This window comes from Callorhinus ursinus, unplaced genomic scaffold (genome assembly GCF_003265705.2).
Source record: "Callorhinus ursinus isolate GAN/ISIS: 27379988/994484 unplaced genomic scaffold, GSC_fseal_2.0 scaffold83, whole genome shotgun sequence".
NCBI lineage: Eukaryota > Metazoa > Chordata > Mammalia > Carnivora > Otariidae > Callorhinus > Callorhinus ursinus.
Genome location: NW_027397145.1, coordinates 3,472,286 through 3,485,662, shown reverse-complemented (window position 1 = coordinate 3,485,662; position 13,377 = coordinate 3,472,286). Strand labels below are relative to the sequence as shown.

Sequence of the window (13,377 nt, the reverse complement as noted above, 5' to 3'; positions counted from 1 at the left end):
TTCTCATTCTTCCTGATTTATCTCTTACTATTAACCTAGTAGTTCACCTTTTTCAAATATTTTCAAATGAAACACTTTTAAATGGCATTCTTGTTCTCACTGACCTTTCAGGATTCTCGAACAATACTCTTTTCTAAGTCTCTTTGCTGTTTAATGGCAATGCAGTAACTTGCAAAGGTTCAGTAAGAATCTGTTCTGGTTTTTACCAGAACATAATTAAACAAATGCATGGTATAGGCAAGGCCATACCTGGAGTGTCATATTTGAGAGTGAACCTCATTTAATCAGGTGTGACAAGTCTACCATTAAGAAATAAGCACTGGGGTGCCTGGCTGGCTCAGTCAGGAGAGCATACTATTCTTTATCTCTGAGTCGGGGGTTCAAGCCCCATGCTGGGCATAGAGTTTATTTAAAAAAAAGAAGAAGAAAAAGAAAGAAGGAAAGAAACAGGCATTGTACTTCATGTAGAGACTTCCCATGAAACCAGTCTGTTACCTTACCATGGCAAATCAGGAAGCCTGAGCAGATTTGGGGCCCCTGAGGAGAGGTGAATTCACCCCCTTGTAGAGATACCACAGGCAAAATGGTGGAGGTGACTTTCTTGGTTTGGCTTCCTCACCTCCGAATAGAAAAGTAAATAAAACCAGTAAATAATATATCCAGAATAATACAGACTATTGAAACTTCCTCAGATTATTAAGAAATCCCCAGACAGAAGTGAATTTTCTGGGTCTTGTAGTGTCTTCACACCACAGGGCTTTAGGTTTTCAGACGATACTCCAAGGAGGCACATGTACATGAATGAACATTTCTTACTGCAATTATATAAATGAATCAGGCCCAAATACGGGGAGATCAGCTTTTTGCTAATCAAGAGGAATTTATGGGGATTAGCTGTGACCCTAGCACTGGTTTACAAGGTCCTTCCACATTCTCAGCCAGACCTTCCAAAGAGCATCTTAACACAGTATTCCTGTGATCGCCACCAGGAACAAGGCACATTCAAGCATCTTCACCTATGTGCCCTGGAAAAGGCAATACGACCTACAAAGAGGGGAATGCATGAATGCACACACCCTAATCACCCTCTCCCATTACCAAAAGAAAACACCTTAGAAGAGACATGTGTGCACGCGCGCACACACACTCATTCACGCACTGAAACATGCAACATTTTCCGTGGAACAGCAGCTACCACGGAGAAAGCCCAGCCCCACAGAAGGCAGATGCAAACTTCCATCTTGGCTCTCATTAAGGAAGGCTCAAAAGCGGGCCAAAGCCAGAGGGACAGCCTTACTTTCTCCATCAATGAAACATCCAAATAAGGCCAACCTTCCCTGCCCCTCTCAGCCATGGGAGAGAAACAGCCAGCCCTGGAGAGTTTTTCTCCTTCCGTGCGTCCCCTGGCTCCGTGCTGCAATCCGAGCAGAATATATTAATGAAGAAATGCCTTTTGGAGGGTGGAAGACTCTCCACTCTTGTGACCTCTCTGCAGTCTCTGTTTTGAAACGCAGCCTTGAGAAGTTCAAAGGACTTAGAGATTCAAGATCAGGGAGGCCCAAGACGCACCCCAGGGTGGGCCGTGGTCTGAGATGCGAACAAACCTGCCCTTCTCGTGTCACAGCTGACATGACCTCTGAAAGAACCTAGTGCATATCCTGGTCTCATAGAATTATCTTCCAAGACTCTTAGCTCTTCTTTTTCTTTTTAATGATAGCTGAAGGCAGTTCAGTTTCAAGTCCCTACACAAGCTGGAGTACTTGCCACGTCCCTCCGTTTCCCCTCATGTGGGCTCAAACAGCTTTGTTAACCGCCAGCTTCCTAGCATGGGGGGCAGAGCTTGGCCACGTCAGCCTCGCTCCAGGGGGTCTCCTGCAATCCCCACTCACCATTCTTTTCTGTCTTGTGTTTTGGTGGCTCAGGCTCCGGAAGACATGGACAGGGCCCGTCACAGAGGATGGTGAGGCTTTTTCCAGTGGAACAAGCATGGAACTCCAACTTGCACTGCAAAAGAGAGACCAAAGAGGCTTTAAGAATGCAGCTGAGCAAAAGGAAACAGTCAAGGAAACCAAAAGACAACCGACAGAATGGGAGAAGATATTTGCAAATGACATATCAGATAAAGGGCTAGTATCCAAAATCTATAAAGAACTTCTCAAACTCAACACCCAAAGAACAAAGAATCCAATCAAGAAATGGGCAGAAGACATGAACAGACATTTTTCCAAAGAAGACATCCAAATGGCCAACAGACACATGAAAAAGTGCTCCACATCGCTCGGCATCAGGGAAATCCAAATCAAAACCTCGATGAGATACCACCTCACACCCATCAGAATGGCTAAAATTAACAAGTCAGGGAACGACAGATGTGGGCGGGGATGCGGAGAAAGGGGAACCCTCTTACACTGTTGGTGGGAATGCAAGCTGGTGCAACCCCTCTGGAAAACAGTATGGAGGTTCCTCAAACAGTGGAAATTAGAGCTACCCTACGGCCCAGCAAATTGCACTACTGCGTATTTACCCCCAAGATACAAATGTAGGGATCCGAAGGGGTACATGCACCCCGATGTTTAGAGCAGCAATGTCCACAATAGCCAAACTGTGGAAAGAGCCTAGATGTCCATCAACAGATGAATGGATAAAGAAGATGTGGTATACACACACACACACACACACACACACACACACACACACACAGTGGAATACTATGCAGCCATCAAAAATGAAATCTTGCCATTTGCAATGACGTGGATGGAACTAGAGGATATAATGCTAAGAGAAATAAGTCAATCAGAGAAAGACATGTATCATAGGACCTCACTGATATGAGGGATTCTTAATCTCAGCAAGCAAACTGAGGGTTGCTGGAGTGGTGGGGGATGGGAGGGATGGAGGCTGGGTGGTAGACATTGGGGAGGGTATGTGCTATGGTGAACACTGTGAATTGTGTAAGACTGTTGAATCACAGACCTGTACCTCTGAAACAAATAATACATTATATGTTTAAAAAAATAAAAGAAGATAGTAGGAAGGGAAAAATGAAGGGGGGAAAATCGGAGGGGGAGACAAACCATGAGAGACTATGGGCTCTGAGAAACAAACTGAGGGTTCTAGAGGGGAGGGGGGTGGGGGGATGGGTTAGCCTGGTGATGGGTATTAAGGAGGGCACGTATTGAATGGAGCACTGGGTGTTATACGCAAACAATGAATCATGGAACACATCAAAATAATAAACAAATAATTAATAAATAAATAAATAAATAAATAAATAGGAGGGAATAAAAAAAGAATGAAGCCGAGCAGAGCCCCACATGGCTTCCCTCGGAAGTGGCCACTGCCGCTCCAACCAGGTAGGCTCATGGGAGCAAAGACAGAGAAGGAAGGAGTGCATCTCAGGTCAAGGTCCAAATGGCAGAAAGCTGAATAAGAAATGGCCTTTTATGTCTTTCCAAATGCATAGGGTAACATCTAGGATCACTGCAGAGCACTGTGGTGCTTACTTTAGTCAATGATAAGCGCAACTGTAACTATTAACAGAAGTATTTTTTTTAAAGATTTTATTTATTTATTCATGAGAGACAGAGAGAGAGAGAGAGAGAGAGAGAGAGAGAGAGAGAGAGGCAGAGGGAGAAGAAGGCTCCCCAAGGAGCAGGGAGCCCGACGCAGGATCCGATCCCAGGACCCAGGGATCACGACCCAAACTGAAGGCAGACGCCCAACCATCTGAGCCACCCAGGCACCCTGGTAACAGAAGTATTCACCTGAAACAACATCTCAGAGTCCCAGGGGTCCACAAAGGCCCACCCCACAGCAGAAGGGCACCTCCCCCTGTGTCCTTACTCCTAACATAGGGTGCTTCTGCCCCAGTGCAGTGATCCTAGGCCCTCTCAGCTGCTCACATGCTCTTCCTGGGCATGGAGGCAGAGTAACCACCTGGTTAGGACCCCAGATGGTGTATATGAGGCCCAGCCTCGACCCATCTGGAACAAGCAAGGAGTGACTGCTTTTGCTTCAACTATCCCAAACCTGAGTGCTACCCAGTCGTTCCCCCAGAGGATGCCTGTACGTGTCTCTAGCCTGGGACTGGGTGCAAGCACCCATTTAATTCTCAGATTCAATGGTGAAGTCCAAAAGCCAGCATCTCTTCTCTTCAACCCTGATCAGCCACACTAGTAGTGTTTTGGCCACTTTCTGCCAGTTTCACTCTTTCCACCACTTTTATCATCAAGTCTCAATGGATTCAGAACATGGGCCAGAAAGGATGTTATTTAGAGGTGCAAAAGAGTACAACAATTAACAGTATTTTTAGGATCCTGACATCTAAGGATTAAGAAACAGACTCAGACAAGTTAAATAACCCATGAAATATCATGATGATCATTCAGGGTGGATTCCAAACCATGTCTGAGTGCAGGGCTAGGCACTTGCTGGTCCCACATCACTGGTCCTGCCACGTGGACGGCCTTGAGAGAGCAGACATCCCATACATACCCCAGGTTGCTACTGGCCTGGATCTCAGTTGTCTGACACTTCATTCCTTTTCCAATTACACAATTCTCAGGATCCAGGCCTGCATGTAATCAGCCTGCTGCTAAGGTCCACGGGCCCAGAACCATGTTTGTAGCTGGTGGAGGTTCCAAGGAAGAGGAGACAGGCAAAATTTACCAAGCACCCACTTTGTGTGTGGTTCTTGTCAGGGGCCATGGGGAATCTTTTAAAAAGAAAAAATAGAGATACAGTCCTTGCCCTTGGAAAACACACATGCGTACTTCTGAAAAGCCCACTAGCATTTGCAAAGCAACATGCCTGAGGACAGATGAATACCGGCTCATCGAGAAGGCTGAGCTATTCAGTCCCCGTCCTGATTACAAACCAAGGGCAAGAGTGCTTCAAACCTGGCTCTAAACGTCCTGGAGGCACTCTGGGTAACTCCAGCTGTCCCCCACAAGGTAGCCAGCCTCACGGAGAAAGCACGACAAGACAAACCTACAGGTGATGACTTCCCCTCGATGCAACCGCCTTCTGTACGGACTTATTAGGCGTCTAGTATGTGCCCAGGGTGGCTGGAGGGGTGGTGGGGACTGGAGGCTCTCCTCAGGGCACCTCACGCATGTCCCCTTCCCAGAGCACTTCACTAAGTCCCACCCTCTCTCCCCGAGACTCTTGCTAGGGAAGAACAGTTACAGAGGCCGAAAGGTGGTCACTGCACCAGCCTTCCTTACAGGGGACAGATAACTTCCAAAGTGCAGCACTTCCAGGCCTCCAACCTCAACAGACTTCATGAGGAGGCACAAAAGAGCACATCCCTCTAAAGCCATGTGGCCAGGACTGTGAAGTGGGCAGGAGTCATGTGTATGGAGGGATGTGGCACAAAAAGCCCCACAGGAACGGGATGGGCCTGCTGCCAGCCAGATGGACAGAACGCACGCCAAGAGGAAGCCTGGAAGGGGGCAGGGGGGCTGTCTGTGTAAGAAGCTTCTTCTTAAATCCTGCAGCCTGTATGCATGTGCCCAGGGCTAGAGAGAAGACCACGGTGGCCAGTTCTGCCTCCTTCCTCCGCCCCACTGCTCTGGAACAATCCTGCTTCAGTTCTCAAACTATTTCTCAACAGAATCCCCAAAGCTAACCTAGGGGCAACAATATATTTATATATGAAAATTTATTTTGTAAAGCCAAAACTTAATACAGTATTACTTACTCTAAAGCCTTATCCTACTGTTACTAGAATTGCCTGTTCGGATCTATGACAGACTGTAATACTCTTCCCAGACATTCTCTGGCCTCCCTGAAAGAGGAATCTCTGCTCCGCTCACCGCCCCGGGGCAGGGGGTTGGGGGCGGGGGAGTGGGCTTCCCCTCCCCACGGACATCAGTCCTGGCCACGTGACTTGCACTCTCTGGGGACTGTGAGTAGGCGTGACAGGCCAGGGTTGAGCAGGTCTTTTTTAAGAACCACGGCTTACTTTTATCACCTCTCTTGCCGTTCCCCCTACCATGAATATGACATAAATCACGTAAAGACTGATCCTCTGGCCTGGGGCCCAGAGGGAAGGGCGGAGGGCAAGGACCAGAGCTGCAGCTAACCTGCAGGGAATACACAACATGCACAAGGAGGTAATGGTTGCTGGCTGCTGTAAGCCACTTATGTTTGGGGATCCTCTGCGAGCACAGCATGACTTCCGACTACACCGTGAGGTCCTTATACCTGGAAAAAGTCTAAGTCACTGTCTTATCCCGGGCACACGGTAGGTGTTCAGCAAACAGATGCTCAAGGATACAGGCAGAAGGTGGTGGTGCTCCCCGGGCTCCTCCAGGCCTCTGTTGTGGTCCCCAGCAGCGACCACCCACCCGCACAAGGAATGCAGGTGCTGGAGCTCGGGATGTTCCCAGTGAAGCATCCTTGACCCACACCTGCTGCCTGAGTCTTCTCTGCGAGCTCCACGTCCAGCACTCAGCCTTCCAGCCTCCCGGCTCACCCCCATCCATCGCTGGAGTCGGAATCTTGTCCATCTGCTTCCCAGATGCCTAGAACACTCGTTCCCCTGGGGGGCCTGGCATCGCCTGAGTGTCCCTGTGGACTGTAACTCTAGTAACTCTGCTTCCCTGGTCGGCCCCAGAACCCCCTCTCATGGACAGCTGCTGTGGCAATCTGCGGAGGCAACTGGGCATCCTCCCAGACCCTGGGGAGGTGCCACCAGAGAAAACAAGATTTATCTGCACCAGTGGAAACCCATGTTTCAAGGGCACAGGTCCGCCTTTTTATCTTCCAGGACAGTATGTAGTATGTGGCATTTAAATGAAGCTCAAAGGACTAAAATTCCATTTTTTATAAAGCTCAACACACGCTACTTAGAAATACATATCTATGTGTACATATATATGGGGACTGGTTGACAAATACCAAGACAGGGGCGACCTCTGGGGCAGAGGCAGGAGGATGGCATCAGACAGGAGCCCAGAAAAACACTGTGAAAATGGAAGAGTGGTTTATTTCCCAAAGCTTAGTGGTAGATTCTGAGGCTTTGGTTGCTGGGCTTGGCAACTTATAGATATAAGACATTTACATTTATGTATCAAATATTTCACGATAAAATATAAAACAAAGTTGACAGGCGTCTATCAAAGTGACAACCAAGCTCTACCCATGCCTCCCAGGACCTGTCGCTAAGAGGAGTAAATGAGAGCACATGTGGGTACCTGCAGGCAAGGGGAGAGGGCACCAGGCTCTGAGCCTGAGTTCTGGACTGTCGCTGGGTAGGGGCCTCCTCAGGGCACCTCACGCATGTCCCCTTCCCAGAGCACTTCACTAAGTCCCACCCTCTCTCCCCGAGACTCTTGCTAGGGAAGAACAGTTACACAGGCCGAAAGGTGGTCACTGCACCAGCCTTCCTTACAGGGGCCAGGTAACTTCCAAAGTGCAGCACTTCCAGCTAGACTGGGCCGCATTGACCAAGGCCTTCATGCCGGGCAATGGCCTCCAACACCTTCTCCCAACCTGCAGGCCACAGGTGCTCAGGAAAGCCCTGGCCATTCACCTGCAATCCGAAGGGGAGAAAACGCACACAGCTGGCTGGGCTGTGCAGAAGTGTGCCTGTGCTGTGTACATACCCATGCTGAAAACACTCGGCAGGTGTGCTGGCCCTTTGGTATAGGGCTACCAAGAGAAGGGGGCCGAGAGAAAAAGAGGCAGCTCCTGGTACCATGCGGCGATCCCATGAATAGGCTCCTGGCCCAGCAGACACTGGGCTCCCACCTATCAGGACAGGTGCAGCCTCCCCTGGCAAAGAGGCAGCAGGACTGGGGCGTGAGAGTGCAAACTCCCCTACAGAGATGTGGGGAGGGAGACCCAAGTGGCTCCCGACATGACAGAGACGGCACTTGTTCCTTTCCACCATGACAAAGGCTCCGGAATCTCCCACAGTGCTGAGAGCTGCAAGTGCAAGCTGGCAAAATCACGGACAGTGATTTGTTGGCAGTAAGGACGTGCTCAGGTGGCACTTACCAGCTCCCTCCACCCCTGCCCCAGAGGTACTAGGGACGCAGGCCGTCCGCCTGCACCTGCCAGACTCTGGTGACCTGTGTCACAACAGTGTCTGCAGAGCTCCAACTTAAACAGGGTAGACTGGGAGCCTACTCCTTAGAGTCTATGGCTTGGAGGGGGAAAAGCAACAAAACAAAACAACAATTAAAAACAACTACAAAATGGCATTCTTGGGAACTGATAAAGGAACACCCATAAATTTTTTTTTTTTTTTTTTTTTTTTTTTTAGAAAAAACTGTGGGGAGAGAAGAGGAGGAGAGAGGTATAAATGAATTTTTTTGTATTTAGGGTAGAGAGCCGGTCAGTTACTCCAAGCTCCCAAAGAACCAAGGCTGCAGGCAGGCCCAGGAACTCCTCCACCCAAAGGGGAAAGCGACACACTAAACAAATGTAAAGACCCCTCAGGGGGTCAATGCGGCCTGTGGGGGAGAGCCCTGCCAACCCTGACCAGTATCAGAAGTGGGTCTAAGCAGAGAGGAGTCACCACCGCCCTGGCCCCCACTTACGCTCTAGAAGAGAGAACTTCGCACCTTGTGTTAGGTATTGAATTATATCCCTCCTAAACGATATTTGGAAGTCCTAACCCCCAGAACCTTAGAGGGTCTTTACAGAGACAATCAACTTAAAAGGACCTCAAAAATTTTTAATAAAAGCCCACTTTAAATTAGAGGAAAAGCCCATCTAACATTAAAAGTATATTAATGTAGAGGGGGCGGAGCAAGATGGCGGAGGAGTAGGAGACCTGGATTGCGTCTGGTCTCAGGAATTCAGCTGAATAGGGATCAAACCATTCTGAACACCTACGAACTCAACAGGAAACCAAAGAAGAGAGTAGCAACAACTCTCTCAACAGAGAAGCAACCACTTACTGGAAGGTACGACGGTGAGGAGAAGTGAATCCGAGGCAATATTCGGGAGGATAGACGGCGGGGGAGGGGCCTCCATCGGCCGCTTCTGGCAAGTGCTAGAGCCGCGGAGCACAAAATCGGAACTGTTAGAAGTCGGCTCCGCGGAGGGACGGCGCTCCAGTGGCTAAGCGGGGGGTGGAACCCGCGTGGGACAGTGTGGTCTCAGGACCCTCAGGGTCACAGAAAGACCGGGGGTGCCTGAGTGCGGCAGAGCTCCCAGGTATCAGAGCGGGGAAGCCAGCTGCAGAGACGGAGCCGAGGCGCGGGCTCTCAGCTCGGGGTGGCCATAAACTGTGATCCGCAGCCCAGTCGGGCCACCGCTCCTCCAGCAGGGACCCAACAAGCGGCAGATCCGGGGAGACTCCCCTTCCTCCCCCAGGAGGAGCGGCACGGGAACGCACCGCAGGATCTGCTGGGTTTGGAGACTCCACACGGAGTCGGGTGCCAGAGACAGAAACGCTCGGTCACAGGCCGGGTGAGCACGGAGTGCGGCCCGAGACCGGGGAGACGGGAGTGACTGCTTTTCTCTGGGGGCGCACTGAGGAGCGGGGCCCCGAGTTCTCGGCTCCTCCGGGCGGAGATTGGGAGGCCACCATTTTCACCCTGGTCCTCCAAAGCTATACCAGAGCTTGCAGGGAACAAAAGCTCCGGAGAGCAAACCCGAGCAGCTTGCTTAGCCCAAACCGGCAAGGGCGGCGCAATTCCGCCTCCAGCAAAGACATTGGGAACCACGGCAACAGGCCCCTCCCCCAGAAGATCAGCACGAACAGCCAGCAAGCCAAGACCAAGTTTACCGATCAAGGAGAACCAGAGAACTCCAGCGCTAGGGGAATACTGCACATAGAATTCATGGCTTTTTTACCATGATTCATTAGTTTTTCGAAGTTAATTTTAACTTTTTTTTTTTTAATTTTTCCTTTTCCCTTTTTCTACCAACATCTTATCAGTACCTTTTTTAAAAAAACTTTTTATTTTTCATTTTTAGAGTCATATTTTATCCCTTCATAGTAGTTACTTTGGCATATAAATATAAGTTGTTCTCTCTTTAAAATTTTGAGATACAGTTTCCTCTAACAGATCAAAATATACCCTAAATCACTAGGGTATGGCTTTGTTCTAGTCCCCTGACTGATCACATTCTCTCCCTTTTTTCTTTTTTCTTAAATCTTCTTTATTTTTCAAACAACTTCTTATCTTACCAATTCCTTTTATAAAATATTTTATAATTTTCATCTTTACAATCATCTTCCATCCCTTCATTGTATCAACCCTTGATTTGTACATATATAACTCCTTCTTCCTTTAAAATTTTAGCAGGCACTTTCTTCTAACAGACCAAAATATGCCCAAAATCTAGTGTGTGGCACTGATCTATGCACAAGCCTAATCATATTTGATCATATTCTGTTTTTTTTCTCTTGTTCTGTTTTTAACTTCTTCTTTTTCCTTTTTTCTTCTTTCTTTTTTCTTTCTTTCCCTTTTCCCCTGGTTTCAGGTCTTTTCTGATTTGTATAGAGTATACTTGCTGGAGACGTTGTTAACCTGTTAGCATTTTGTTCTCTCATTTACCTGTTCTCCTCTGGACAAAATGACAAGACAAAAAAAATCACCTCACCAAAAAGAACAAGAGGTAGTACCGTCAGCCAGGGACCTACTCAATACGGACATTAGTATGATGTCAGGCCTAGAGTTCAGAATCATGACTTTAAAGATACTAGCTGGGCTTGAAAAAAGCATGGAAGTTATTAGAGAAACCCTTTCTGGAGAAATAAAAGAACTAAAATCTAACCAAGTCGAAAACAAAAAGGCTATTAATGAGGTGCAATCAAAAATGGGGGCACTAACTGCTAGGATAAATGAGGCAGAAGAGAGAATCAGCGATATAGAAGACCAAATGATGGAAAATAAAGAGGCTGAGAAAAAGAGAGAGAAACAACTACAGGATCACGAGGGCAGAATTCAAGAGATAAGTGATACCATAAGACGAAACAACATTAGAATAATTGGGATCCCAGAAGAAGAAGAAAGAGAGAGGGGGACAGAAGGTATATTGAGCAAATTATAGCAGGGTACTTCCCTAATGTGGGGAAGGAAACAGGCATCAAAATCCAGGAGGAACAGAGAACCCCTCTCAAAATCAATAAAAATAGGTCAACACCGCATCTAATAGTAAAACTTACGAGTCTCAGAGACAAAGAGAAAATTCTGAAAGCACCTCCAGAGAAGAGATATGTAACCTACAATGGTAGAAACATTAGATTGGCAACAGACCTATCCACAGAGACCTGGCAGGCCAGAAAGGACTGGCATGATATCTTCAGAGCACTAAACAAGAAAAATATGCCGCCAACAACACTATATCCAGCTAGGCTGTCATTGAAAATAGAAGGAGAGATAAAAGGCTTCCAGGACAAACAAAAACTAAAGGAATTTGCAAACATGAAACCAGCCCTCCAAGAAATATTGAAAGGGGTCCTCTAAGCAAAGAGAGAACCTAAAAGCAGCACAGATCAGAAAGAAACACAGACAATAGAAAGTAACAGTCACCTTATAGGCAATACAATGGCACGAAATTCATACCTTTCAATAGTTCCCCTGAATGTAAATGGGCTCCATGCCCCAATCAAAAGACACAGGCTATCAGATTGGATTAAAAAACAAGACCCATCGATATGCTGTCTGCAAGAGACTCATTTTAGACCCAAAGACACCCCCAGATTGAAAGTGAGGGGGTGGAAAACCATTTACCATGCTAATGCACACCAAAAGAAAGCTGGGGTGGCAATCCTTATATCAGACAAATTAGATATTAAAACAAAGAGTGTAATAAGAGATGAGGAAGGACACTCTATCCTACCTAAAGGGTCTATCCAACAAGAAGATCTAACAATTGTAAATATCTATGCCGCTAACATGGGAGCGGCCAATTATATAAGGCAATTAATAACAAAAGCAAAGAAACAACATTGACAATAATACAATAATAGTGGGGGACTTTAACAGCCCCTCACTGAAATGGCAGATCATCTAAGCAAAAGATCAACAAGGAAATAAAGACTTTAAATGAAACACTGGACCAAATGGACTTTACAGACATATTCAGAACATTCCATCCCAAAGCAACGGAATACACATTCTTCTCTAGGGCCCATGGAACATTCTCCAGAATTGATCACATCCTAGGTCACAAATCAGGTCTCTGCCAGTACCAAAAGATTGGGATCATTCCCTGCATATTTTCAGACACAATGCTTTGAAACTAGAACTCAATCACAAGATGAAAGTCGGAAAGAACTCAAATACATGGAGGCTAAAGAGCATCCTACTAAAGAATGAATGGGTCAACCAGGAAATTAAAGAAGAATTTAAAAAACTCATGGAAACCAATGAAAAGGAAAACACAACTGTTCAAAATCTCTGGGATGTAGCAAAGGCAGTCCTGAGAGGAGAGTATATAGCAATACAAGCCTTTCTCAAGAAATAAGAAAGGTCTCACATACACAACCTAACCCTACACCTAAAGGAGCTAGAGAAAAAACAGCAAATAAAGCCTAAACCCAGCAGGAGAAGAGAAATAATAAAGATCAGAGCAGAAATCAATGAACTAGAAACCAAAAGAACAGTAGAACAGATCACCGAAACTAGGAGCTGGTTCTCTGAAAGAATTAAAAGATTGATAAGCCCCTGGCGAGACTTATCCAAAAGAGAAAGGACCCAAATCAACAAAATCATGAATGAAAGAGGAGAGATCACAACCAACACCAAAGAAATACAAAGAATTTTAAGAACATACTATGAGCAACTTTATGCCAGCAAATTAGATAACATGGAAGAAATGGGTGCATTCCTAGAGATGTATCACCTACCAAAATTGAACCAGGAAGAAATAGAAAACCTGAACAGATCTCTAACCACTAAGGAAATTGAAGCAGCCATCCAAAATCTCCAAAGAAACAGAAGCCCAGGGCCAGATGGCTTCCCAGGGGAATTCTATCAGACATTTCAAGAAGAATTATAACTATTCTCCTGAAACTGTTCCAAAAAATAGAAATGGAAGGAAAACTTCCAAACTCATTTTACGAGGCCACCATTACCTTGATCCCCAAACCAGACAAAGACCCCATCAAAAAGGAGAATTACAGACCAATATCCCTGATGAACATGGATGGAAAAATTCTCACCAAAATACTAGCCAGTAGGATCCAATGGTACATTAAAAGGATTATTCACCACGACCAAGTGGGATTTATCCCTGGGCTGCAAGGTTGGTTCAACATCCACAAATCAATCAACGTGATGCAATACATTAACAAAAGAAAGAACAAGAAACATATGATCCTCTCAATAGATGCACAAAAAGCTTTTGACAAAGTACAGTACCCTTTCTTTTTTTTTTTAATTTTTTATTGTTATGTTAATCACCATA

The 13,377-nt window shown here is 46.5% G+C and overlaps 1 protein-coding gene across 2 annotated transcripts in view; it reads right to left on the bottom strand.

Moving 5' to 3' along the window:
• Positions 1-13,377, bottom strand: part of SPOCK1 (SPARC (osteonectin), cwcv and kazal like domains proteoglycan 1) — a 603,296-nt gene that overhangs the window by 113,139 nt on the left and 476,780 nt on the right. For both annotated transcript variants that reach the window (XM_073887823.1, XM_073887824.1), the window contains one exon: positions 1,890-2,004. In XM_073887823.1, coding sequence (XP_073743924.1) covers positions 1,890-2,004 — 115 coding nt within the window. The remainder of the gene's footprint in view (positions 1-1,889; positions 2,005-13,377) is intronic.